The sequence below is a fragment of the Diadema antillarum genome, unplaced genomic scaffold, assembly GCF_040938485.1.
Source record: "Diadema antillarum isolate AM-2024a unplaced genomic scaffold, OU_Dant_1.0 scf00000132, whole genome shotgun sequence".
Classification (NCBI taxonomy): Eukaryota; Metazoa; Echinodermata; class Echinoidea; order Diadematoida; family Diadematidae; genus Diadema; species Diadema antillarum.
Window position 1 is genome coordinate 1,395,235 of NW_027271021.1, and position 26,450 is coordinate 1,421,684.

The window sequence follows — 26,450 nt, forward strand, 5'->3', positions numbered from 1 at the left end:
ATTGCATCCGGATAATAGAGAGATCAGGATAAAGGGAGGCTGGATAGGAGAGTTTGGATTGTACTTGAATTGAGGTTTGACCCTGCTGTACAACAGAATTGCCAAACTACATTTTAAAACTATCTTGTATCAGCTGGCCTTTTGATAAGTATTTTAAATATCTCTTCTCCTCTCTCCTTTTATCCTCTCCAGTTTCTTCCATTAATTTTTCTGGATGTATTCTCTTAAATAAACCTGAAACCTGAAACCTGAAACCTGAAACCTAAATCCATTCTCTTGCTTCGCACTGCATGCTATTTTTGAAGTGTGTTTTTTACTCGGTACTTCCTGTCATTGATGTCCACAGTTATATACATGTATATATTTTTTTTTTTCTGTCTACATACCTTGTGCTAGAATATACATCCCTTTAATTTTGTTTTACTTAAGCAGATTACCATCATATCCTTGAACCAGCTCATTTCTTTCAAGTTCTGCTCATTTAATTTTAAAAACAAAATTTTCCATGAAATAAACATGATAAATAGAAAAAAAAAATCATAGGTCATTTGAAATCTCAGAATATTATTGTGTTATGATTGTCTTTTTCTTTCAGACATTCTACCTTACAGAAAAAAAAGTTTTGTTCTTAATTGATATTCATATATTCATGCATATGATGCATATCTGACTAACATCTGTGTTCACTGAAACTAACTCTCTTGTCTTTAGCTGAACTACTGTAAAAGTGGATATTTTTGCGCGACTAATTTTTCGCGCTTGGCCCGGTTAGAAGAGTGTCGCGTGTTTTTAATTCCGCGGAATCAAGACGTCACGCACAGGAACATATGGCAAGCAAAATATTCACGTGCTTTTATTTTCGCGCTAGTTTTTGGTTGCGCGAAATGCACGAAAATTACAACACCGCGAAAATTTCCACTTTTACAGTATTGCTCATTAAGCTTCCTCTGTATCCCCAGCTTGTAGATCCATCAGGGAAGCAGACTTATGCTTTGCCTCATTGGCTTCATGGCTTAGAGTGTTGTCGTGTTGTGTTCCTGTCTGGATGTTTTATTCTGGTGTTAATCGCAACTTAAAGGGACTGTACAGAACTGGGTGAGGTGGGGATTCATGTTTTGAACATTCTTAAGTGAGATAATGAGAAACCTCTTATGAAATATGAAAGAGCATGTAATTTTAAGAAGGATTATTTGATGAAAATTGGTTTTCAAATGGCTGAGATATCAAAAAAAGTGATAATAATAAAAGGTGACAGGCCACAACTTTATTAGGATCTCTTTGTTTCACCTTGTTTTTGGATATATCAGCTATTTCAAAACCGATTTTCATCAAATAAACTTTTGATACCCCTTAGAATTGCATGCTCTTTGACATCTCATAGAGTGGTTTCTGAATATCTTGCAAAATGTTAAAAACTAAATCCTCACCTCGACCAGAACTGTACACACCCTTTAAACATTATCTTGTTAATAGTCCAGGCTAGGCTCCATAGAAAGTGCACCTAACCTTGTTTTTTGATATATACAATGTTTTTTGATGGTTTCTTGTCAATTCGAGGGTGCTGATTCCAAATCCGATTGATGCCACTCGCGTAACCTTGAGCATTTCCGGCAAAATGCAAAAATCCAAAATGGCCGCCACATATGCTAATTTGGTCGTGATAATCACAATGATGTGCATTCTGTGACCAATTATTCCACCAAACTTTGTACATTTCTGTTCCGAGAGCTACTTTAAGTGCATTCACAAGATAATTTTCACTTCATATAGTTTCATTTGGCATTTAAAGCTCATTTCCCATTCAAAATGGCCGCCATTCCTATGCTCATGTAGGCCTACAATATGAATGGCAAAAAGTATGCATGGAAATATATAACAAATTTACTGTATTTCCAGTTCCGTATGCTGTTATAAAGTGTTGCATGTGCAATGCACATCTGATGAGTGCCACTAGCAAAACAAGCAAACAAACAAACAGAAAATATATTGTTTTTAGGCTTATATATTCTTCTTAAAACAAACCTTCAAAATGGGTGCCACTAATATTCCTCTGCACAATATGAACGGCAAAATGCATATGGCAATAAACAATTTTTTTTTTTTTTTGGTTTTCTGTCACGCAGCTACACTGGTTATCAATTTGGGTGCTGATTATAAATCAGAAGGTTGTCTCTAACAAAACAAAAAGCTGTTTTAGTTGTGATGCAAACATCCAAATTTGCTACATTGTATCTCAATCTGGATTTTTCCCGTAGGAATTGGGGAAAAACCCACCAAACTTGAATTGACGCCAACATCAAGATCTTTTATCAGAAATTATTAGATATGAACATTTGATACTTATTTGGCTTGAGATGTTCAACATCATAATATTCACTGTGTTTCTTGAATTGAAAGGCTAAATCTTAGATGATGACACAAATGAAATTTCGAAATAACTGTTCTGTTCTACATTATCTAAAAACGATATTACATAAACTTTTCAACACCCTCATCCGAGAAAGAACATGAGGCAGGGGAAAGTGGAACAAAGGGACCACCTCACTTCTTTTCGTCAAATCTCTGAAATAAAAAAGCCCCACATTTTGCCATGTTAACCCAGAATATGATTTGCTTGAAAACACGAATGACAAATGACCTTCTGTCTTATCTGTATATCGTAGATAAGATTTACCACTGGTTCTGTGCTTGCATGATTTTCCCTACTTGCTCAAGGCTGATTAAAATGTAACAGCACGGACAAGTGTGTTTGGAGGATTACAAAGAGTTTGGTAGAGTATTGCTAGTGGTACCACTATAATTTTATATTTTATCATAGTAAACAGAAAGTCCACCACACCACAGTAGTCCTATTTTGAAATATCCAAAAATGATTTTGTATTTACTCTAGGAATGCAATCACTTAAGGTTGTAATGGAATCGACGCATATGATGCTGCCACTGTAAAAGGGACTAATTTTCTGTCTGGAGATGAGTACTTTGCTCACACCTTTCCTTCAATGATGAGTTGTGGAATCATGGAATATTTACCAATGTTAATATAACGCAGAAGATTCATGATGAATATATGTGTAATGGGTCCATTTCAGTCAAAGGGCTTGTTTTACACCTGCTTGCCCCCACCTCTGTTGCTGCCCAACCCTCGGTTCCGCGACCCCTGCAATCCTGCAATTGCCTTACAAGGGGAAACGTTTTGTCTGACAAGTTTGTCTGACAAATTTGCTCTCAGCCAATCAGATACAAGGATTCTAGTAGCTTATAACAGCTTGTTTAAAAAAAAAACCTGACAAAGCGCTTCATGGCATGCCCCCCGAACAACCTGCCATCAATGCGCTTGAAATCCCACAAGCCAACCTATAGATTTCCCTCCTTCGCTTCAAAGTTTTGATCCCAAAACAGGGTGGTGCAGATGCTGGGCTGATGTCATCTCTGATACCACCCAAGTTACCTACAACACAGTCTCTTGCCTGGCGACAAAGCCAAAGGGCTTCACAGGGTGGTGAAGCAAGTCTTTGATGTCTTCATTCTGTTTCTATGGCAAAAAAAAAAGAAAATACCCTCTGACCCCGGAGAAAGTACTGAACATAATCAGATGTGGTTGCAATTAAGGCAATTGCAGGACTGATATGTATCTTTAGCCTGAGAATCTTGCAAATTTGGGGCTGATGTCACCTGCTGCCAAATATCCAATTAAAGAGATCTTTAAAGACAATAAAAATGAAGAAAATCAAGTTTGCTCGATAATATCAAGGCGTCACTCCTAAATTATATCATAATAAAGCGATGGAGGTTATTATCTATTTAAAACTTGCCTCAGGACTCCCCCTCCCCCAACTTCGAGCTGGAAAAAAAAAAGCTACATTGTAAAGGGTTGTTAGTTTTGTCATTAATGTTTTTGTCCGCAATCATGTATTTCTACAGTACTGTATATGATTTTTCTGTACCTTATTTATAATGGTTTTAGGGGAATGCATAGAAGCTTTGCTTTCAAGCTTGATAAATGATATGCATCTAGGCTTCTTAATATATTTTGTTAGTATTACACTTTTATATTCAAGCTGCTTGTAGAATATGATGGTACATTATGGATTTTTTTTGCGTGGTGTTTGGTGCACTTAGTATATATATTCTTTGTTGAAACAAAATAAAAGATTTGACATTGTGTTAAACATCGCAAGGTCTATGATTGTTAAATGCTCGAAACTCCATCCGTAATTCCTAGTGAAAATCCTAATTTATGTGGTGAATTGGGACTTTTGCATCACAAAAGAAAAACTTTCTGTTAAGAACATCCTTGAGATAATGATCAGCACTAAATCTTAACAAACTATGTAGCTGCATGTCAGAAAAAACAGCAAATTAGTTTTCTATTTCCACGTATATTTTTGCTATTCATATTGTACAGACCTGTGAATAAGAGTGGCGACCATTTTAAATTTTTGCATTTAGAAGAATAAAGATGCATGTAGGCCCCCTATATTGTAAGTGGCACCCATCATATTAGTAGGCCTATTGCACATGCAACATTTTATAACAGCATAGGAACGGAACTGGAAATACAGTAAATTTCTTATATATTTCCATGCATACTTTTTGCCATTCATATTGTACATGAGCATAGGAATGGCGGCCATTTTGAATTGAAAATGATCTTTAAATACCAAATGAAACTATATGGGAATGAAAATTTTCTTGCAAATGCACATGGAGTAACTCTAGGAACAGAAATGTACAAAGTTTGGTGGAATAATTGGTCACAGAATGCACATCATTGTGATTATCACGGCCAATTAAATTAGCATACTTGGCGGCCATTTTGGATTTTTGCATTTTGCCGAAAATGCTCAAGGTTACGCGAGTGGCATCAATCGGATTTGGAATCAGCACCCTCGAATTGACAAGAAACCATCAAAAAACATTGTATATATCAAAAAACAAGGTTAGGTGCCATCTAGCCTGGACTATTAAATGATGTGTTCCATAGAATTAACATTGTACATGTGTCATAAATCAATTCAAAATAAATTAAACTAAACTGAAGTACGGTAATGATTTGTAGTATGGGACTATTTTAAGAATTCCAGTGATGCTAAAATGCCCCCCCCAAAAAAAAAAAAGGACAACAGCAAATGTTTATAGGGAAAGGTCACATGCCCCTTTCACCAAAAAGGGAAAAAAACAATTCACAGCTAATATCTAGTGATATGTGCAGTCTAGCAGATTTTTCCAATTTCCTTGCTTTCGTTGAGGAAGTACCTGGTATCTCTATTTTTATCATGTTTGAAACAGAACTTTCAAAGTGCCCTTGCAAATTAAGGTAATCTGCAATGTATGACATCATCATATTGCATTATGGGAGAGATGAGCTCGAGTGAGGAAAGTGTTTTTCCGTCGCACCCTGCCATTGTGTGTTTAGATGTAGTTTGTAGAATGCTAATCTGAGAATTGCTAGAGAGCCTGAATTATTATGTCACTCCATATCCATTTATAAATGTATTTGATAAATAGGGTTAAGTAAAATAGAATGGTCTCAGTTTGGTCAAAATTTGGCATTAAAGGATGAAGTTATGGAATGTGAAATTTTAATACATTTTCACAAAATAGTGATGTCCTGCAACAATCATAATATGTAAATTTATGTAAGATGATGATGATAGTGTGACAAGCCCAGGTATTCAAATCTGCAATAAATACGAATTTCATTAGTGGATCGTAAGGTCATGAATTGTGTTGTGATATCTTAATTTCTTTTACAGACAGTTTGGGACTTGTGAGGTAATAATAGCCTCAAGCCTTTCATAATTATCATATCATGTAATATGATATGATGCTTTCATAATGCATATCACTTCCATTGTGTCTCAGGAAAAATTAAACAGAAGGGCAGAAAGATGCTATCGAATGCAAGCAAAACTCATTCAAATTGCTTTTTGAATTTCTAAACATGGGATTTCTTGGATGAGTCCTTCAAATATTGATCATTCTGAAGTGAAAGGGCAGTGTGGATAAAGATCGCTCTCTGTAAAACTTGGTCTAAATAACAGGACAATGTGAAAGATTTTTCTGAACTGCTTTGAGATGTGTTTCTATGACAACGTTACCACGTATCAAATTGGAATAACACAGGTGCATTTGAAATTCCAAAAACTTTCCAAATCTATGTCTGATTTTGATGAAACTTGAATCATTCTGTTTGTTAGACTTTACCACTATGTATTACACATACTGTGACATAGTCAACTCAAGCAAGGGAATGGCACATTCATTCTAAAGAGGCATATATGCATACTGTTGCTGCTGTGAAGGTAACCAGCAGTGTCCTATGCTGTCTTTTATTACTACTTAGAAGGACACTGCAGCTAGTACAGCACTACTGCTGAGATGAACACTGTTTTAGCATTTTTATGGGTTTTTTATGCATGCTTTAGACTGCAGTTCACAGACAACAGCTGTTGATCTTCATTTAATTTCAGAAGTCTGATCAATATTCAGAGACTCCAACCCAAAGTACCTTCTGATCTGGAGATTCTCCCGACTGAAACCCCTAGCAAACGGGAGACTCAAAGTTGATGTGTGCGAAGCGCGAAATTCCCAGGGTTTTAGATGCTCTCTGGTGCTATCTAAAACTTATTTGTCAACATACGATAGAAATATGTAAGAAATCCTTTCCAACGGGAGACAAAGAGCCAGGGCGGGAGAAATTAAATCTCAAACGGGAGAACGGGAAATTTTGCAAAAATGGGTTTTCGGCGGGAGATCTCCCGTCGAAAACGGGAGAGTTGGAGTCTCTGAATATTTGATACATGCAGTACTAACGATGGAATATTAACAATAATAATGTATTCCTGTATGCAAAGAGAAAAGTCTTCATTTAAATCACTGTGATTATTATTTCCATGTCAATTATGATCACTCATATCATTCTCTATAATAACATAACATAACTTGTAACATGTTTATTTGGATACTATATTATAGTATCCAAATAAACATGTTACGACTGCTCTGTATTTTGCATAACCATACATGAACTAACAGTTTCTTCCAAACCCATCTACCGATATAGAGGGTAAAAACAATATCTGCATAGGACCTATTGTATGTATCCTTAATGTTAACCACGTGTACAGACAGTGCAGAGGATCAAGTAGATTTTTGCTAATTATCTTGATGGTGGCACTACCTTACCATTCTTGCACCCATTTAAATGTGCCTTGTAACCCACTTTCTTCCCCGCCTCCCAACAGGTGGACCTGTACTCCGGCGCCCTCTTCATTCAACAGGCACTGGGCTGGAATCTGTACATCTCCATTTTCTCCCTACTCGGTGTGACAGCGCTCTACACGGTGACTGGCGGTCTGGCCGCTGTCATCTACACCGACACGGTGCAGGCCATGATCATGTTATTTGGAGCCCTCTGGCTGTGTGTGGAAAGTAAGCAAGTAGGGATTTGAAACTCGTGTGGTTAGAAATGTTTCAGCAGGACCACAGGATGCTGGGCCTGAACTTCTGCATCTTTGCATTTACTTGTGTGTTTATTCCATTGTAACACTCTCAACAGCTTTCACTGCAAAATGGAAATGCCAAAGGCGTGGATCTAACCAGCAGTGCAGCATGTTTGTGCATAAGGTTTACGAGCCCAACCCCCATCAGCCATTAATCTCATCGTCTCGCTGCTCCATTCTTGATTGTCTCTAATTATACGAGCATTGGTCACAAGCAATCCGTGATTATGCTAGTAATGTATTGGTATTGAGACATTAGATGTTGGAAAAATGTGGCGATTTGTTCAAATAGGGTGATGAATGCGTGCACAGTTCAGGCAGAATTCTCAGATATAATATTAGTGTCTTGCCATACAAATATTGAAATAGTCGCTCCTTTGGACTTTAGAATGGCAACATTGCACTTCGTGTAGCGTTGATGGCATGTTGGATTCAGAGTTAGCAAGGCAAACTCTGAAGAATCTTGGCTGCATAGTGGACATTTGAAAAGGTTTCTAGTATAGCGGAATTCTGTCTTTGAAATGGGATGTGCGCTCTCAGTGTGAAGCCTTTGTTGTGTATTGGCAGCTTAAAGGGAAAGTCTTCATTTGATTGGGATTGCATCGATGTTTTGGTATCATGAATATGGTGAAGCTGTGTGATTGCAGCTTTGTGTGTTGAGAGATCATAGAGCCTATATAGGCCTCCGAGAGGATATTACCCTCATTTGCTGCTTGCTGGGAGCGTAACCCCCCAAAAAGCCTGAACATTGTCATTAGATGGAGCAAACATAAATAACATGCTTGCATACTTTATTCTATTAAAATTCCTGGGCACAATTGCAAAAGTTAGAGCACTCACTTAATTTAATCAAGTCTATATTCCATCTTTTATGTCATATGGCAACGTAGGTTTCAGGAAAATCGGCGGCTACCATAATCTCCAGACACTATACGCTGACGCCATTCCCAATGCTACCCGCTATTTCAATGACAGCTGCGGGGAGCCACGGAGCGACTACTTCAACCTCTTCCGCGACCCGGTCAACTCTGACCTCCCCTGGCCAGGCTTTGTCTTTGGGCAGACTGCAGCCTCGTTGTGGTACTGGGCAACTGATCAGGTCAGTTTTTGAATAGTCCCTACTGACAAATCCTCCTCAGATCATTTCTGTCTTCCTCTCCATCTAATGCAATGTCCATTCAGTTTGTGTGTTTTGTATTGCAGGATGGAACATGAAATCATTTTTAAGGATGGTATAGTATTGGTTGAGATGGGGATTGAGCTTTTAACTTTTTGTGAAATACCAAGAAACCACAAATGTTTCAGAGCATGCAATTCTAAGAGGAATTCCAAACTTTCTTTGAGGAAAATCAGTTTTGAAATGGCTGAGATATCCAAAAACGAGGTAAAACAAAGCAATCCTTATAAAAGGTGGGTCTCACCCTTTGTTAGGATCTCTTTGTTTCGGATATCTCAGCCAATTCAAAACAAATTTTCCAATTTTCTTCAAATAAACTTTGAATTACATTCAATTTCATATTTCATACGATGTTTCTCATCTCAAAAAGTTGGAAACCTGAAGCCAATCTCACCCAAAACTATACCATCCCCTTAAGTTCTTCAAGAAATGCAGTGTTACAGTTCAAGATATTTGCCAGAACTGCAACACTGCTGACGAGATTGTCAAAGAACCATTTGCTCTTTGTATGTGCATACATGTAAAATTTTGACAAAGAATCAGTAAATGCATAAAAAAAAAGCACCTGTTGTTATTTTGCATATGATGTGCTCATACATGACTCTGTAGCTTTTATTATGATATTTAAGGAAGATTACATATTCATCTACACTGCAACATTCCAGAAGTCCCACTGGTGAATATCAGGATGCATGTAATGTTGTTTAGCAGTGATATAGAACAAAGTAAAGGTTTAGGCCTTCCCTGCTGTCAACTTGTTTGTTTCAAACACTCGGAGGATTCTGAAACTCATCTCACCTCAATCACAGGCTTGCATTCTGGAACACATTAGTGGCTTCAAGTTAGTGAGAGGCTTCAGACGTAAATGTAAACAAAATTCCTTCATTCAGAGGTTTTTCTTTCTTTTATCTAGATGCATTACTGGAGATAGGGCCTGCAAGTGATGACCTATGATACGCTTTAAAAATCTGATATCTTATTTCTTATGCTTCAAATGATCATGCTTATTATCATGAAAGAAAAAAAATGTAAAAACAAAAACATGGGTCACGTCCACATTACAGCTCATAGTTCTACTGAGGGTTGTATCTCAAGTGGGTAAAGTTGGAGTAAACCTCTTTAAGCCCACTGTATTCCTGATGAGCAAGTGTGGTAGGTGGTTGCATGCAGAGCTGTATGGTCAAGGCTAACACAAGTAGACCTACCAGCATTCTCCAAACACTTGTTGTTGTTGTTGTATTTTTATGAATGTGTATTCATAGATTTCATGCAGTCATCAATCCCAAGATGGTGTCATTTACAGCAGCATATATAATGATTCAGGCAAGAAAAAAGGGGAGAAAAAACAAAGAATGGTACATTTCAGTGAAGATCTAGATACATAAGTGCAGTCCAAGTAGTTGCCACAATTTATATTGTATGTGGTGGTACAGAATGACACGATTGTGTCTGGAAGCTAGAATACTGGGAAGTAATTTCTTTCGTTTATTCATTTCCCCAACCCCCTGGAAAGTTCACGCCAAGTGGGGGAAACTTTTTTTTTTTTTTAATGCAACCATAAAACAAACTAACAAGCACACAAAATAAACAACAAACGTGATAATGAAAACATATGACCAAATACATGCCCTCCAATCATGCATGCACACCCGCAGAACATGCACACTTTAGCATAAACAAGAAAGTGACCTTGTCAGATACGAGTGGTTTTTTTTCCAACAAAATAAGCAAACAGAAATTTGATACTTTTCCTTCGAGAAAGAATTTACCTCTGGGACTGTCATTATGTCCTCATAATATTCACCGTATTCTTTACATATATAACATAACACAAAAAAAACCAAACAAACAAACAAAATAAAACCACCCAATAACTTTAAGTTCAAGGGAATGTTCTAGGTTTCTGGCATCACATGCTTATGAAGCACCTGATACTCTCACTCTTTTTTATGTCAAGGATGGAAATTTACCGGAAATTCACCCCGCATCAAGACAGTTGTTTGAAATGACTATAGTGGTATGTAAAGCAGCTTAGTAATGAATTTCTGGCAAGAATTTAGACCAAATGTGAACCTCTGACATGTCAAGTGTTGCTTGCTTGTGGGGACTGGTTGCTGGCACACTAAAAGAATATCTTAGTGACATCTTCTGGAACTGTTGAAAAGAAATAACTTGAATAAGAAGAGAGCAGGAATTCGATCTACAGTGGGACTTTATATTTTATACTAATAAGGAAACTTGATTTTATATTTGATTCAAATAAGGAAACTTAATCAAGATATCATAGTTTCCAGAGCCATGAAACAGGTATATGTTTGACCTGTCAAACTACCCCCACCTACCCAGTAAAACATTCCATGGTCCCTGAAATTAAGCGGAAATATGCAACATTTTTATAATTTAAAGTCTAGTGATGGGGCATTATAAAGTAATGTAGGATTTCTCCTACTTTCATGAAACATACATTTGAAGAGAGTAATCATTTACAGCATTACTGTAAAACATGATATTATCGCAGCATGAAATTATAACGAATTGGAGACAATGGCCCTTTTCCACATTATGAAATTTTTGCAAATCAGAGGATATAGTGTTTTGTAGTAGGATAGTTAATAGTGTAGAGAATGTATCCGTCTACTCACCATTCGTTGTTTCTATACACACAATATCTCCCACGTTGCTGAGCGGCACCTGGAGTAGGTGGTGCTGCAGGAAATGGTCCTCCAATAATTGAAAGTTCAGTTATTGCACTTCTCCTGTTTGGTAAATACACAAGAACATGACACGACACAGAATATGATTCCCTGAAGTAGCACAGTGATGTAAAGCACAATGTTGTACACTCCACAAGACGGCGAATTTAGAGATGGATAGAAATAGATAGATTGAGAGAGAGAGTGAGAGAAGTTCGCGAGTCCGATGTTTGATGATGAAGTTTGGTGAGTTTGCAACTTGACGTTTCCGTACTTTCACGTCGAAAGCTGGTCGAGAAGTGTTGTGTGCTTGAAAAGTTGATTTTTATGAATGGAGAGTTGTAACATGCGTGCGAAACTTCTTCGAGACGTGGAGCGAAGAAAAGAAGGATGGAAAGGATGTCCATCTCGCATTGTCGTGGTGACCATAGGAGTGACTGGAGGTGAAGTAACGTTGTTTGCGAGGAATGTTCGGACAAATGATATATGAGTGCTCGCGATACAGTGGGCCAGAGCGGTCGTAAAAATGTGGTTGTATTCCAATGTAGAGTGACCACTAGCGGATATGGTCAGCGAGTGGACGAAAACAATTCTTAGTAGTGTGAGGAAATGAAAGTGTGACTCATTGTGCTGCTACAGTGTAAACAAGAACTTTTACATGAATTTTAATTTTGCGAATAGGCTCTTGCAATATTCATGAAATTAAAATGCATGTGAACATTCCTCGTTTTACAATACCCCACTTGACCTGCAGTGATGTAGTGCATGTAGTTGCCCCAGGCTACCAGGCAAGGGGATTTGCAGTTTCCTGCCATGACAACTGTGAAAATATCTTAATAATAATAATACTACATTTATAAAGTGCATAATAAGCACATGCTTCTCTATGCGCTGTACAATAAAGACAAAGATACAACATACAAACCAATGACTAACAAATATAACAATCAACGTGATAAATACAATAATTAACAAAAGGGTTAATAAATGTTGATAATAATCAAGGAAGATGAAAAAGATGAGTTTTAAGACTGGATTTGAAATTTGAAAAATTGTGTGTACCTCGAATGATTTGTGGGAGATTGTTCCAAAGATTAGGTCCAGCAACTGCAAAAGATATGCCCCCGTAATATGACGTGTCGGTTCTGGGTGTGTGAAGAAGTGCTTGGGTGCTTGAGCGAAGGTTGCGAGGAGGGTGATACTGCTTGAGCAAATCTGCCAGCTATGTTGGAGAAGAACTATGTTGTGCCTTGTAGGTCAGCAATGTTTGATCAGTTTGAACATTATGCATTTGGCAGCAGGTAGCCAGTGTAATATTTTGAGGGTATGGGTTATACTTTGTTGACGAGAAGTTTGCGTGACAAGCCTGGCTGCGATGTTCTGCAGCATCTGATTGCGGTGGATGTGTATAGAAGGAAGGCCATACAACAAGCTGTTGCAGGAGTCTATCCGGCTGGTGACAAATCTTGAATAATTATCCATATGGAAAATGATCTGAGTATTGACCTTTGATATGTGAAGGTGGCCAAACAGCAATCACTAAAACAGAGATTTTTCAAACTAAAAGCATGTATCTCAGGTGCAGTGCTATACCTATGATACACTTGTATATCCTTTTTGGACACTGATTTCACAAAGATAGAAGATCTGTCTCACTTCATTCTTTCTTTTTGTAATCTGCTTAGATTTTATTTTATTATTTACTCTCTTTTTTTGGATGCTGCATCACATCATACTAGTTAATCTTCAGAGCAGGTTACATTCCTAGTGTGCAAAAAAGAAGTGATAATTTTCATTTATTAAGTTTTATTTTTAACAACTTTGAGAATATAAGTGCACAAAACATTATGCTTAAAAAGGAATAAACATATAGGCCCATTGAATGTATCAAAACATATAGGATACATAGTAAAATCACAATAGGTTATGAATCCCAGATGCATGACATTTACTAGTTTATATTGAAAATGATAATTTCATCAATTTTACCATTAATTTGTCTGTTATCACACAAGGATGATGTACTGCCTTCAGGTGGATGGCAACTTTACTACAAAGGTTGACTTCATCCCATAGATTCAGTTTTCTAAATAGTTAATAAAATAAGTAAAGAAAATATAAAAGGAATTCCACAAAAATGTACTTTTCTAGCAAAATGAATGAGTACTTGACTAAACACTTTCAGAAAGCAGGTGGAATAATTGCTACCCCTAACATATGTCAATATCAAGTTGATGGAATGTGTAATTTTCATGAAAAATGGATTTTTATTGAATTCCCTTGATATTTTCTTTATATTGTAGTCCACTGATATGTCATAACATCCAGTAATCTCCTCATCCAGCAGTTCCAACACCAAAACTTTAAAAATTCATAACTTTTGCATCGATTGTCTGATTTTGCTAAAACTTTCACAGATGTGTTCTACTAATGTTACGGCTTTCACTCAATCCACATTGCTCTTTGGGTTTGCGTTCCCTTTAATATTTTCTTTATGTTTTAACAGCTTCTATTTGCGAATTTCTCATATTCACACGAATGGTGTCAATTCATTTTGTGATGAAATTCTTCATATAATGTGTCCCTTTACATGATGAAATATAGTGAGGTTCCTTGTATGGATGCACAAATAATGTATATGCTGTTATTTTCGCGTACAGATATTTTTGCGAATGAGGAGGTCACAGACATTTTCATGAGATGTTGTTTTCGCATATTGACACAGAGGCCTTCATATTGCACATTACTACCTTGGTGACATGGCATGGTGACATTTTCACTTGTTGTTAAATCTGTCGTCCAACTGCGATTCGCGAAATTCACGAAAATTAAACCCTCGTGAAAATAACAGCTTATACAGTATACAAGAATGGAATTGGATGCAAATGGAAACGATTCCTTTCGACCTCTTATATTGCCCCCATTTTAGGTGATTGTCCAGCGGGCTCTGTCTGCCAAAAACCTGGCTCACGGCAAGGGTGGCTGCCTGTTTGCAGGACTATGCAAAGTGACCCCCCTCTTCTTTATCGTCATGCCGGGGATGATTGCGAGAATCCTTTTTCCAGGTAACCAAAGTTCATTTCCTCCTAAGGTCTCTGTCCTGTAATGATGTCTGTTTTTCCTCGCACCATTTCCTCACATGTCACTTGTAACTCGACTAGATCTTGTTGACAAGCTTATTTTTGTTTCTATTCTGTTCAAGGGTCAAGGAGCTAATCTCTGATAATCTTTTACTTTCATTCCCTATCAATCCTAAGTATGTTGACTAGGTGCCTATATTAAACTGTTTTGTTTCCATGAAGAACAAAATGTCATTTTCATCCCATATACTGAGTATGTATTTGAACGAGAAACTGGCAAAAGACAATTTGTCTTTATATTGATGGTGGATTTTTTTTTTAAAATGAAAATTATCAAGGAAGTTGATGAAAAGGACTGAGGTACCTACCCCTTGATCTGTCAAGTGAGCATCACATTTTTTAGGTTCACACAACATTTCTAATAATTAACTCAAAGTTTAAAACTTGGATGATTAGCTTGTAGTTTCGCACCATGTGGACATACTTGAAGGCTAGCACTTATAAAGATCAGTTGATGATTGGAACCATAAGACGTCTTAGGCTTCATGCTCTATTCTTGAGCTACAGGCATCTCCACTTCTAGTTTAGCATCTTGTGGACATGATAATCAATGAATTAGAAATTTAGCAAGATCTCCTTGTAAACTGTATTCCCTTAGCTTCTGATAGGTCAACCTTCATGGTGGGTCAACCTCTGACCATCCCTAGCGCTGTGTGTATGTTTTTCTTCCAGTCCTGTGAATGCATTTTCAAGTGGGACTCTCGCTCAAAAGTTTGTTCTTTAAGATTAGGTGGCATGTGAATGTGTGTCGTAGTTTAAAACTACAAGCTAATTATCAAAGTTTAAGTCGTATGTAATCATACATATTAGAAGGTTGCATCAAGGAGGTACTAGGCGAGCTCGCCTAGTACCTCCTTGGTTGCATCAACCTAACTATTGTGATCAGGGGATTGATAGTCAGGACCAGTGCCATATATAAAGATAGTCTGGACAACTACTAAATTGGACGCCATGTTGTTGCCCCAGTGTTACGCGTTACAGGGTTAGCGTTTATGCTCAGACGTAATAATGAAAACCTACCAAAATAAGGGGTAGTGAACAGTGGGCACAGTATATGAGCGCACTTTGGTAATGACATGGCTCCATGAAGATCATGAGACCCGTTTTGACCAATCACAAGCTACAAAGCTCATAAGCTGAAAACCGAGTTGGCCAGACTCTCTTTTGTAATATTATACGGCACTGGTCAGGACTATGCATACCTTTCTGTTTGTGAGGCACCCAGGGTGTGGAATGAAATATGCCCACTGTTGTAACAATTTTGATGAGTAGGCCTGAAGAGATTCATCCCTGTCCTACTCTTCCTGTTGTGATATGTCCAATCAGGAAAGAAGTAAAAAAACAAGTCCTTTCAGACAGCTTCCTGACTCTTGCCAAGAGATAGGAAAACTTCTCTAAACTTCTGCTTGTTAGTTGTGTTGGTCAAGGAATGATGTGTGCGTGGTCTGGGAATGAAGTGCAGGTGGGGGGGGGGGGGGGAGCTACAGACCAGAGGGGCAAGGAACACAAATAGTACCTCCCCGCCCCCAGCTTGCATCATCTATTCACCCGTTGAGGACTAATCCCAAGTATATTCGGGCAAGAGTCTATGGGAAATGCATGTTGTAGCAAAATCAGTCTGTCCTCAACGGGCTAATAAATATTGACTGCATGAAATATCAGTGCTCAGATTTTTATGGAATTGCCCCTGAAGGTGCCAGAGGCATTATGTCTTAAAATTGTGATTGTCCATTCTTAATACCCATCCAACCATCCATGCATCTCTCCAGCTCATCCATTTATCCACCCAGACTCTTTACCCAGAGCCTTTGACATGCCTGTATCAGTGTGAACCCCTGTGTGCTACATTATTCTGAGGCCGCAAAACATCAGTACATTTGGAAAAAAAAAAATCTGATTTTCAAAGCCATGAAACTCTCTTCTAGCAGTGTTCATGCTTGAAGTGGAGTATGACAAAGATGTAAGCTTTGGTACGATGTAACCCTCATGACAGAGTCATAACCTTTTCCCTGCAAATGACTGATCTTCAAAACACAACCTTAAAACACCCCACAAATCTGTAGTAGTGGTCACCATTACATGAAGCTTCATTAACACATCAGGGAGGCTCGAATTTTTGAAGATACAACCTGGACAGAAACTCAGAATTTACTCCAAAATGGCTATGGAACACCACTTTTCAGTCCCATGAACTGTAAGATATATTGTGATCGATGGAATTATGTATGAGGCCTTCAATATACTGTAGCATGTTGCAATTAATCAATCAGTTTGTGCCCCAGGTGCACTTAGCAAAATGTATGGAAAGGTAGCAGCCCATCAACTGAGTCATTCATGAAAACGTGTCACACTCTAATGATCAGGAGGCATAACTTTTTGAAGACACAACCTATATAGACATAAATTCAGAATTTACCCCCAAAATCACTATGGAGCACTACCATATAGTCCTCATGCACTACAAGCTGTATTGTGAGGAATGGAATCATGTGTGATGCTTTCAATATACTGAGGTATTTTGCAATTCGCAGATCGGTTTGTGCCCCGTGGTGCATTAGAGCAAAATATGCAAAGATGGCGGGCCATTGACAGAGTCAGGTTTGGGAGCGTGATGCACAATTGTTACAGAAAAGCTCTCAATGGATTTTCATGAAGACCCGGGCATACAATGTTAGTTGGAGTTTAAATGATTACATTTGTGGCAAATTCCTTGACATCAGGTTCATGGGACATCGGCTGAAAAGTCCATTTTGACTATTGTGCCATCACTTTAGGCAGGGTTGAAATAAAGAGGCAATTATTGCATTGTGGGATGTGGGATCAAGGTTAGAGGTCATTGTTAGTGAAAACTGTCATTTCCACTCATGATTTGAATCTATGAGAAGTGCCCAGTGATCATTTAATTTCAGGGGTGAATCCAGGAATTCCGTAAAGGGGAGGCGCCTCTACAAAATGAATGAGGGTGCACCCCCCCATTGTTTTTTCTTTATATTTCTTTTGTTTTTTATCAAGAAATACTGAGGTGCACCCCCTCTGGATCCGCCACTGAATTTGTTTGCATGGATATGAGCAAATGTGCAATCATTTACATGAAAGATTGGGATGGAATGTCAAAGTAAAAAAAAAAAAAAACATTTTTACGGCCTGAACTTCAGCTGTGAGTGTTTACTGGTGACATTGTTTGGTGAGGAAAATAGGTGTGTGTATTTTCGTATGAAATCACAGATGTGAAGAGTCAAAGGTCAAGATCAAGTTTCAGGAGCAGGAGCATCAACATGTTTATGTGCCTAATGAACACACAGTACACTTTACTGTCCTGTATTACAAGTTTCTAAACTAATATTTTTGGGGTCTCCCTATAAACTTCTCCTTGTCTCTCCCTGTCTCTCTCTCTCTCTCTCTCTCTCTCTCTTCTCTTTGTTTTTCTTTCTCTCGCCCTTCTCTCTCTATCTACCTATCCATCTATCTATTTACCCATCTGTATCTATCAATCCATTTTATCTTTCTATCTATCCACCTAGCTATCTATCGAAATATCTTACTAATTACCTGCCTACCTATGTATCTATCTACTCATCTGTATCTATCTATCTATTTTATCTTTCTATTTATCCATCTAGCTATCTATAGAAAAAATTTTCAATGTAACTGCCTTCCTACCTACCTACTTACATGTACCTCTCTATTTTTCTATATATCTATCTATTTGTCTATCTATCTATCTATCTATCTATCTATCTATCTATCTATCCATCTGACTCTTGTATTTGTATGTGACCATTAACCTGTGCCCATTTTTCAGTGAATGTCAAATGTGTGTGAGAGGATTTTGCTTGAAGGCCACTGGGTCATGCATAGCCTTTAGCAAATGCGGTCTGAATTAATATTCTTTTTGTGTCTGAATTGAGACTAATTATGTTTCAACAGCAATTGTATCTTATTATCATTTTACATGTTCCATGACATTTGTTCCTGCAACACTTGCTCCCATCAAATATCTACACACTGAGCCATGCAACACTTGTTCCCATCGAATATCTGTACGCTGAGCCAAACATAAATTCTGCCCTCAAACATAATCCTTTACTTTAATACTACTCCTCATATCAAACTATTACCCGAAAACCTTAATATCACAGCATTAACCCATACCCTAAGTCCTTGAAGAAAATAAGACCACATTAATTGTCATGGAAGCAGATATCGTGTCACCCTTTTTAAAATATTAATCTCGGAATTTAACCCTTTTGCTCCCAGACATTGTTGCCTGCACTGACAACTGTGAAGAGATCTGTGGTGCCAAAGATGGCTGCTCCAACCTAGCCTACCCACTCCTGGTCATGCATGTTCTACCTTCAGGTAAGTACATGGCTACCATTCACTCAAAATTGCTAAGAACTATAATCAATGTACAATTGTATTTTGTGTTTGTCACCATTAATATCATTCAATGTACTTTTTATTTTCCTCTTTTCATTATCATTTTTGTTATTATTATTACTATGATGATGATGATGATTATTATTATTGTCATTGTTATCATCATAATTATCATCATCATCACCATGATCATCATGGATGTTTACCATTGGTGGTAGGTGTTGTTTTGTTAACCCATTGAGGACCAGTCCCAAGTATTCTCGGGCATGTGTCTAAAGGAAATGCATGTTGAAGCAAAATCAGTCCTTCCTCAACAGGTTAATCAAAATATTTAGTGTCGTCACTGTCAATTAAAATCTCAGCAGCAACCACATATTCATGTAACATTTGAAATTACATGCAATTTTGACTGAGATTGGAAAGAAAAAATTAATTCAAGTTCAAGCAACTTTGAAGGTACCAGCCAAATGTGCTCACAGTGGATTATGGGGAATGGCAAGTTTGTTTATGGACACACCTGTGACACACTGAGCCAAAGAGGCCAAGCTGTCTTGTTTGATTGCTGGCTACCTTGGTTTCTTTTGGCCTGAGCCAGCATCTGGCTTAGCATGAAGGTCATGATATTGAGAGTGATGGAGGTTATGGCCTTGATTTTGATGTTGTTGTTTAGGAAGGGGGGGGGGGGGGGGGAGGAGGGGGAATAGTAAAACAAAGTTTAACAAATTCAAACCAAGCGTCTTAGGGTTGAGATTGTAATCAGTGTGGTGCTTCATTCATATTCCATTCATGAAATACCATAAACAGAAGCCTTTCCTGTGAGTGTATGGAAGAAAAGATGAGATTCAAAGGGGAATATACTGGTAGTCAAGTCAAAATATGTTTTCCTCCCTTCTTGGTGCTCAAGCTATGACCTTAGAGTAAGTTCGATACATGCAATTCTGATGCTAACTGCCCATTAATGAACAACATTCAGAGGAAATGGGTGATGTTTTGTTTACCCCTCCAACTCCGTCCTCACCCCCAGGTGACTATGTCCATCCCATTATAAACATTCTGTGCTTACAAGAGATAAATGCCAATAATTCAATTCTTTGCACAAACATTAGAACAAATAATGTATATTTCTATCACATGCTTGTTCAAGACAAGAGTCACTATGTAACACTGTTTTTAAGACAATAGGCATACAGTATATAGCCAAGCCAGTCCAGAAGCTATTGAAACAAAAAGAAACCTGCCCAGTGAGCACAACTATTCACAGTGATGGCTAGAATGGCTGTTTGGAAAACAAAGCTGAAGGACAACTATATACATGTACCTACATGCACTCTCGCTTCCAATAATCCACCCCACCCCTTTTTTTTTTTTTTTTTTGTTGTTGTCTTGAATGTAAGTTGTAACCTGTTGAGGACGGACTGTTTTTGCTATATGTATTTCCCATAGACACCTGCCCGAGTATTCTCAGGACTTGTCTTCAACGGGTTTTAAAAGGAGGGCATGTTCATGCACTATACATTCTATTTATGATACTTGCAAAGGACACATCGCCATCTTCATCATCTTCACCATATGCTTAAATTCAAGACGAAAGTCACCAGTATCACTGTTTTTGAGACAAGAGGTATATAGCCAAAACAATGCTGAAGCTAGTGAGAAAAAAAAAGAAATGTGTCTAGTGCGCCCAAACTATTCACAGTGATGACAAGAATGACCATTTAGAAAACAAACCTTGCAAGGACAGATGCCTGCACTCTGCTTCCAATAATCCACCCACCCTGTTTTGACTTAAATGAAAGCATTAAAAGGAGGACATGTTCATGCACTGTACCTCCCACTTATGATAGAGCCTTCTTGTAAAGGGTGCAAAAATGATTTTATTTTAAAAAAATCCATTGTACTTTGTAAGGAGAAAGCTCAAGGATACACTATCAACTGATACAAGTTAAGAGAAATCAAATACCTGTGAAAAGGAAATATTGATATTGGTATGCAAGGAACTGCATGACCGGTAGACATATTCATACAACAACATGGAGACAAAAATATCTTCATGTAAGCTCAAAGACCAGGTATAGGTCTGGGAGAGAAGATGAAGAAACACCCCATTTTGTTCACAATGCCTTATCCGGCCTTACCTTATCAGGCTTTTAGACCTTTGTAACTCATTGGTATCCCATTGTTCAACTTGCATTCTTCTGCTAATCCTTCGACAGTGTGAACAATAGCAACCCTCTCTTGTTCCCAGTTGTCACAGAAAGTGCCCTTCACAGCTAGCATTCAAAGTTTGGTCAAAGGCTACCAGTGAGACTAATCACCATAAGATTTAGTACTTCTACTTCAAGCATCTATGGTCACTTGCATCAGGTGACTGTACCCTTTCTATTTGCCTACAAGTTGGCAAGATAGTGCTGCGGCAGTTCTTATTCCAAAGGCTGCTGAGTTCGAACTCGCCATTGCTGTGGACCATTGGTCACTGGTCACTGGTTAAGCATGCCAAAATACAGTGCCCCAAGCTGAGGTTTTCTTTTCTGGAATTATGAATCCAGTATGATTAGGTCATCATAATCAGCCATCGTGTTTTGGTGGTAATTATGTTGAAAGCAATCATTAATTTTGTAGCGATTAGAAATGCAGCTTGTTGCATGGATCAGTTGACTCAAAATGAATGATATCTATAGCTTAAATTGCACATTTTAATTGATTCTCTTTATTCTTTGCTTATGTATTTATTTGTTAATTCATGTACCAGAGGTATACTTACTCGTAATCTGTTTGTCAAAATCCGTTCTTCATATCTTTTGTTTTAATCTCTCTCTTTTCTTGCCATTGCTTTAATTTTCTATTTCATTAAATATTTTTAACTTCTTAATCAAATTGATGGGTATGTTTGGCATTTTTTAAGTTGCCTTTCCAAAGAAAATTTGATTGTTGCTACATAATGGCCTGCTCATACCTAGTTGGGGCATAAACTTGGACAAAAAGTGACATACCAGCAGAGATGATGACGTAATGTCGGGCTGAAAAGGCAGAATTTATTGCTCGTGAGAGTTTCAGTGCATGCTGCTGGCACTCTTACAATGTAGATTAAAGAGGATTAGTCACAGACAGAAGATAAAATCAAGAAACCGAAGAGAGAGTCCTAGGCTTAAACTACAAGAACAGTTGGCCAAGAAAGCAGTTAGATAAAAAGCGCTCAGTCTTACAAATCGCCAGTGTTCCAGACATCCACCCAAATCTAATCTGCAGCATATTGTTTTCATTTACTGTATGTTGTTGATTTTTTTTTTCTGTCTATTAATGAGAGCCTCTATTCCTGCATTTTCCAAAAATCTCTTTTAAAGGGGAACTTTACACATGACAAAATCTGGCCCAAGAATGTTTAAAAAAAATGGGGTGTATTTCACTCTTCCCTCAGAAATTTCTTTCAAAAAAGGAATTTTTTTTTCTCTCTCTCACTCTGGACTACTGAAAATGTTCAAGAGGAGGTTAGTGAAAATATCCAAAAAATGATCAAATCTCACAATCAAATTCCTTTTAGAGCTCATTCCTCATTCAGGATTATAATATTTTGAAAATGGAAAACAATTTCAGTACTATACAACTTCAAGTTATGTAGCAATGATTAAGCCAGGTCGTCATGTGAGTCAATGCAAATATTGGCTCCATTCCAGGTGTATCAACGGATCCACTTTGATCAGCTGGTTACCACCAGATGTTGTGCAGGTCGATACTTTGTGTGTATCAGTGAAAGGATAGAGTGAAAAATATGTAATCATTTCAGACAAGTGCTACATCTGTTGCTGAAAGAGAGATACTTCATATATATCAGTACCCTTCACTAGTTGTTTACATATTCAGGTGCATGATATTGGAACATGTAGGCTCAGTCTGCACTTAGTTGTTTGGAATTATATGCAAGGTGCTGAATAGGGAGTTCCCTGAATTCACTGTGCAAAAATGTGTAATAAAAGTTGATGTTTTACTGGTTCATTATGTCAATGTAGATTAAGCGAAGTGAATACATACTTTATGTTTCACGATTATTTCTCACAAATAAGGGTAAATATTTACCAAATGCTGGCAGAACCAGTTTTAAGATGTACCATTACAGACCAAGGACAAGACTGTCATTATTTCATCCATTATGGCACTGAGAAATTGTCTCTGGTCAAGCCGTAAATTATACGATACATCTGAAATATTATATATCTTTATTTCTAGCTCTTTTTGTGTGTGTTTTTGAAGATATTAAATGTGATTGATTTCAAGTTATCAAGGGCAGGCAGGTTACTTATCAGACAATATTCTTTGTGCTTGCACAGTTCATGTAAAATCAGTTTCCCAGTAGTCAGAGATGCCGACTGTTATTATTTTTTTTGGCAGTATTTTGCACTTTTTTTTTTGAAAAAAAGAAAGAAGAAGAATATATACTGTATACCATAAGTTTCATAGAAGATACTGTACAATGTATTACCAAATCATACCAGTACTACACAATTCATGTCTATTTTAGAAAGGTTAGAAATACTCATTTACCACCAAAACTACACCATTTCAGCCCTCAGCATACTGCTATGCCTTTCACAAGGTTGGAATCTATGCATTGATAGGTGTGCAGGGCTGCTAATTCAGATGTTGTTTTGACTCAAAAGTGGTACAACAAAATGTCATGTGATCTCAGAGCTTATGACCAGATTGTGGCCAGGTTGGTGTCAAGTTGTGTGTTTATCATTAGTGCTGAATATCCATTGCCAAAAGAAACAAAAGTACATAACGATTGAACTGGATGAAAATGTACTCTATTAAAGAGCAACTCATGCTCTTTGCATACAGTTTCATAGATAAAAAGAATAAAATCAAACAAGTAGGAGTTTCTACAAACTTAAAAAAAAACAAGAAAGAAAGCAAAACACTGAAGATATGAAATGGCAGAGTTTCACATATTTCAAAAGTAGTAATACATGTATCAGTCACTGTTGTATATCATGTGACTTTATGGGGGTGATTAAGGTGCAATCTCCTCACAATTCTTCCTTTGGTTTGTATGTTGAAATATTTGTTGTTATTGTTGTTGTTGTTGTTGTTGTTGTTGTTGTTGTCGTTGTCGTTGTTGTTGTTGTTGTTGTTGTTGTTTTTCCATAACATCCAAGCTATAAATGATGTGGTTTTTGGAACCCAGTGGTACCAAACTGAAATCCACCTTTTGTTCAATTGCTATTATTTTTGTTGTTGTTGTTGTTGTAGGTGCTGTATCGTGGGTTAAAAAAGCCTTTTCATGCATTCATCCATATAATTATCATCTACAATGCATTCATCCAGGCAGTAAATAAGCAGTGCAACTGTTTGTGGGATGTTCATGTATCCATTTCAATGAGAACAAATAGGATTAAGTCAATATGCTCAGCTGTGGGCAATTCTATTGATTGGCTTGCAAAGCTGCATGCTGCCCTCTAGTGGTGTTTGGTGCATCAGTTTGTACGCTTATCCAGTCCCACTTAGGGTATCCATTGGGCCGGATGCATAAACGCTAGCAATTGCTTGTGCTAGCCTTTTACTCGAATCCGTATGCATAAAAACAAGCAACTGCTTGCGAGCAGAAGCTTTTGCTAGCAAGCACAAGCAATTGCTTGCTGCCCGCAAGCAATTGCTTAGAGGCCGAGCATTTGCTTAAAAACGTATGCATAAAACATACCTTTTGCTAGTTCTTGCTAGCAATTGCTTACGATTTTCCAAGCTCTGTAAAATGAGCTTGAGCTTTTGCTTAATTGGGACGTTCCCTTTTAAGTATTATTTTCATATTCATGAAAGAAAGACTGCACTTGTGAAGGAGTGGTACAAATCTACAAGAAATTACTCATAAGTAGAGTAAGAAACTTTTTCATTTCAACAACAGGAACGTCCAGTGGTTAGCACGCAAAATGTGATGAAAAACAGGTAGGACATCTGACTTCGGTGGAGAGCAAAGAGACCTCTCACCACGTGCAAATGACGTGCGATCTGGAAGATCCGGGCTACTGTAAGCAGTGATGAGAATCAGCCAGTAATACATGTGTGTGTATAGTTGTGTGTATGTGTCCGTGTGTGCATTTATGAGTGTCATTTCATAGCTCTTCTGCTATGTCAGGAAATGTTTCCGCACACACATGCCCCTTCAAATACATGCAGCCACACTCCTTTGTTCTTGTGTTCGCACAGGCGTGACGTCCCTATTGTTGGAAACGCAAGCAATTGCTTGTGCGGGACAAGCAAAGGGTATAAGCACAAGCAAAAGGTTATGCATATGGATTTAAGCTATTGCTTGAGCTAGACCTTTTGCTAGACGAGCTTGTGCTTTTGCTTAAAGCAATTGCTTACAAGCAATTGCTTGTTTTATGCATTCGGCCCATTGGATAGTCACTTTGTGCAACAATATGGTACTTCAATTCAGTTCCATGTATTGAAAAAACAAAAACAAAAACAAAAAAATGTGCAATACATGATGAACAAGCATGATGCGAATTGAGACCCCACAAGGCTATGCTTAACCGCACACTTGGACCCTCATCTGTATGTTACAGCGATATAAAAAATTTAGGATAAGGTCAGTTTGATCAGCAGTGATAAATTGCATTGATTGCTGTGTCAACCTGCGACTGCTCTTCAGTGGAATTTGGTGCATCAGTTCATATGCTAACCCATTTACAGGTATTGATTAGAATTCATTTCTCAGACTGCACAACAAATACATTCATTTGAATACAGGATGTCATGTGTGATGTATCAGCTGTAATTATGATTGTCATACATTCAATTTTGCATGTTTGCCCAACACTTCAATTATTCCAAAGCAGTAATTGATTTCACTTTATTATATTTTGTAAAGTAGGCCTACCTTGTATGTTACAAGAGATATTCAAATACTTCTCAGGCAGCTGTGTTTAAATTAATTAAAATGCGATGCGTGTGTTTGCCTCTTTACTACTTGTAATGCGCAGAGAGAAAGAAAACCACAAAGAATTCAAGGTTTAATATTCATCTGCGTTTCGTTGCTCTTTCCCAGGTGTTCGGGGCCTGATGCTTGCTGTCATGCTTAGCGCCCTCATGAGTTCCCTGACGTCCATCTTCAACAGCGGCTCCACCATCTTCACCATGGACATCTGGCGTCACCTCCGCAAGTTCCCCAACGATTACGACATGGCCCAGATTGACAAAAAGAGGAGAAAGAAATATGAGCTGGAGCTCATGATTGTGGGGAGGTAAACCTTTTTTGCTTGATATTTCATCTATTTGTAATCAATTGACCTCTTACCCATAAACGTTTATTCTATATGTTAGCCAAAAGGCTCTCTTCAATCTTTGACAAAATTATTGTATCATTAATGCAGCTTGAATTTAATGCCTGGAGATACAGGAATATTGATATCACCTTGTTAAGTTTGTTCTACTCCACATTGTTGTGGGTCCCATTTCTATCGAAAAACACAAATAAAAAGAGGCACATTTGAAAAAAAAAAAGAAGAACAAATGGTGCATAAAGCATATCATTTGTCCCTGCAAAAAAATTACATTTGAATGT

At 37.7% G+C, this 26,450-nt stretch overlaps 1 protein-coding gene across 1 annotated transcript in view; it reads left to right on the plus strand.

The window, feature by feature from the left end:
• Positions 1–26,450, plus strand: part of LOC139720726 (sodium/glucose cotransporter 4-like) — a 66,687-nt gene that overhangs the window by 31,937 nt on the left and 8,300 nt on the right. Inside the window, exons 5-9 of the mRNA XM_071632082.1 lie at positions 7,248–7,434; positions 8,396–8,604; positions 14,305–14,440; positions 18,773–18,874; positions 25,935–26,130. Of these exons, the coding sequence (XP_071488183.1) occupies positions 7,248–7,434; positions 8,396–8,604; positions 14,305–14,440; positions 18,773–18,874; positions 25,935–26,130 (830 nt within the window). The remainder of the gene's footprint in view (positions 1–7,247; positions 7,435–8,395; positions 8,605–14,304; positions 14,441–18,772; positions 18,875–25,934; positions 26,131–26,450) is intronic.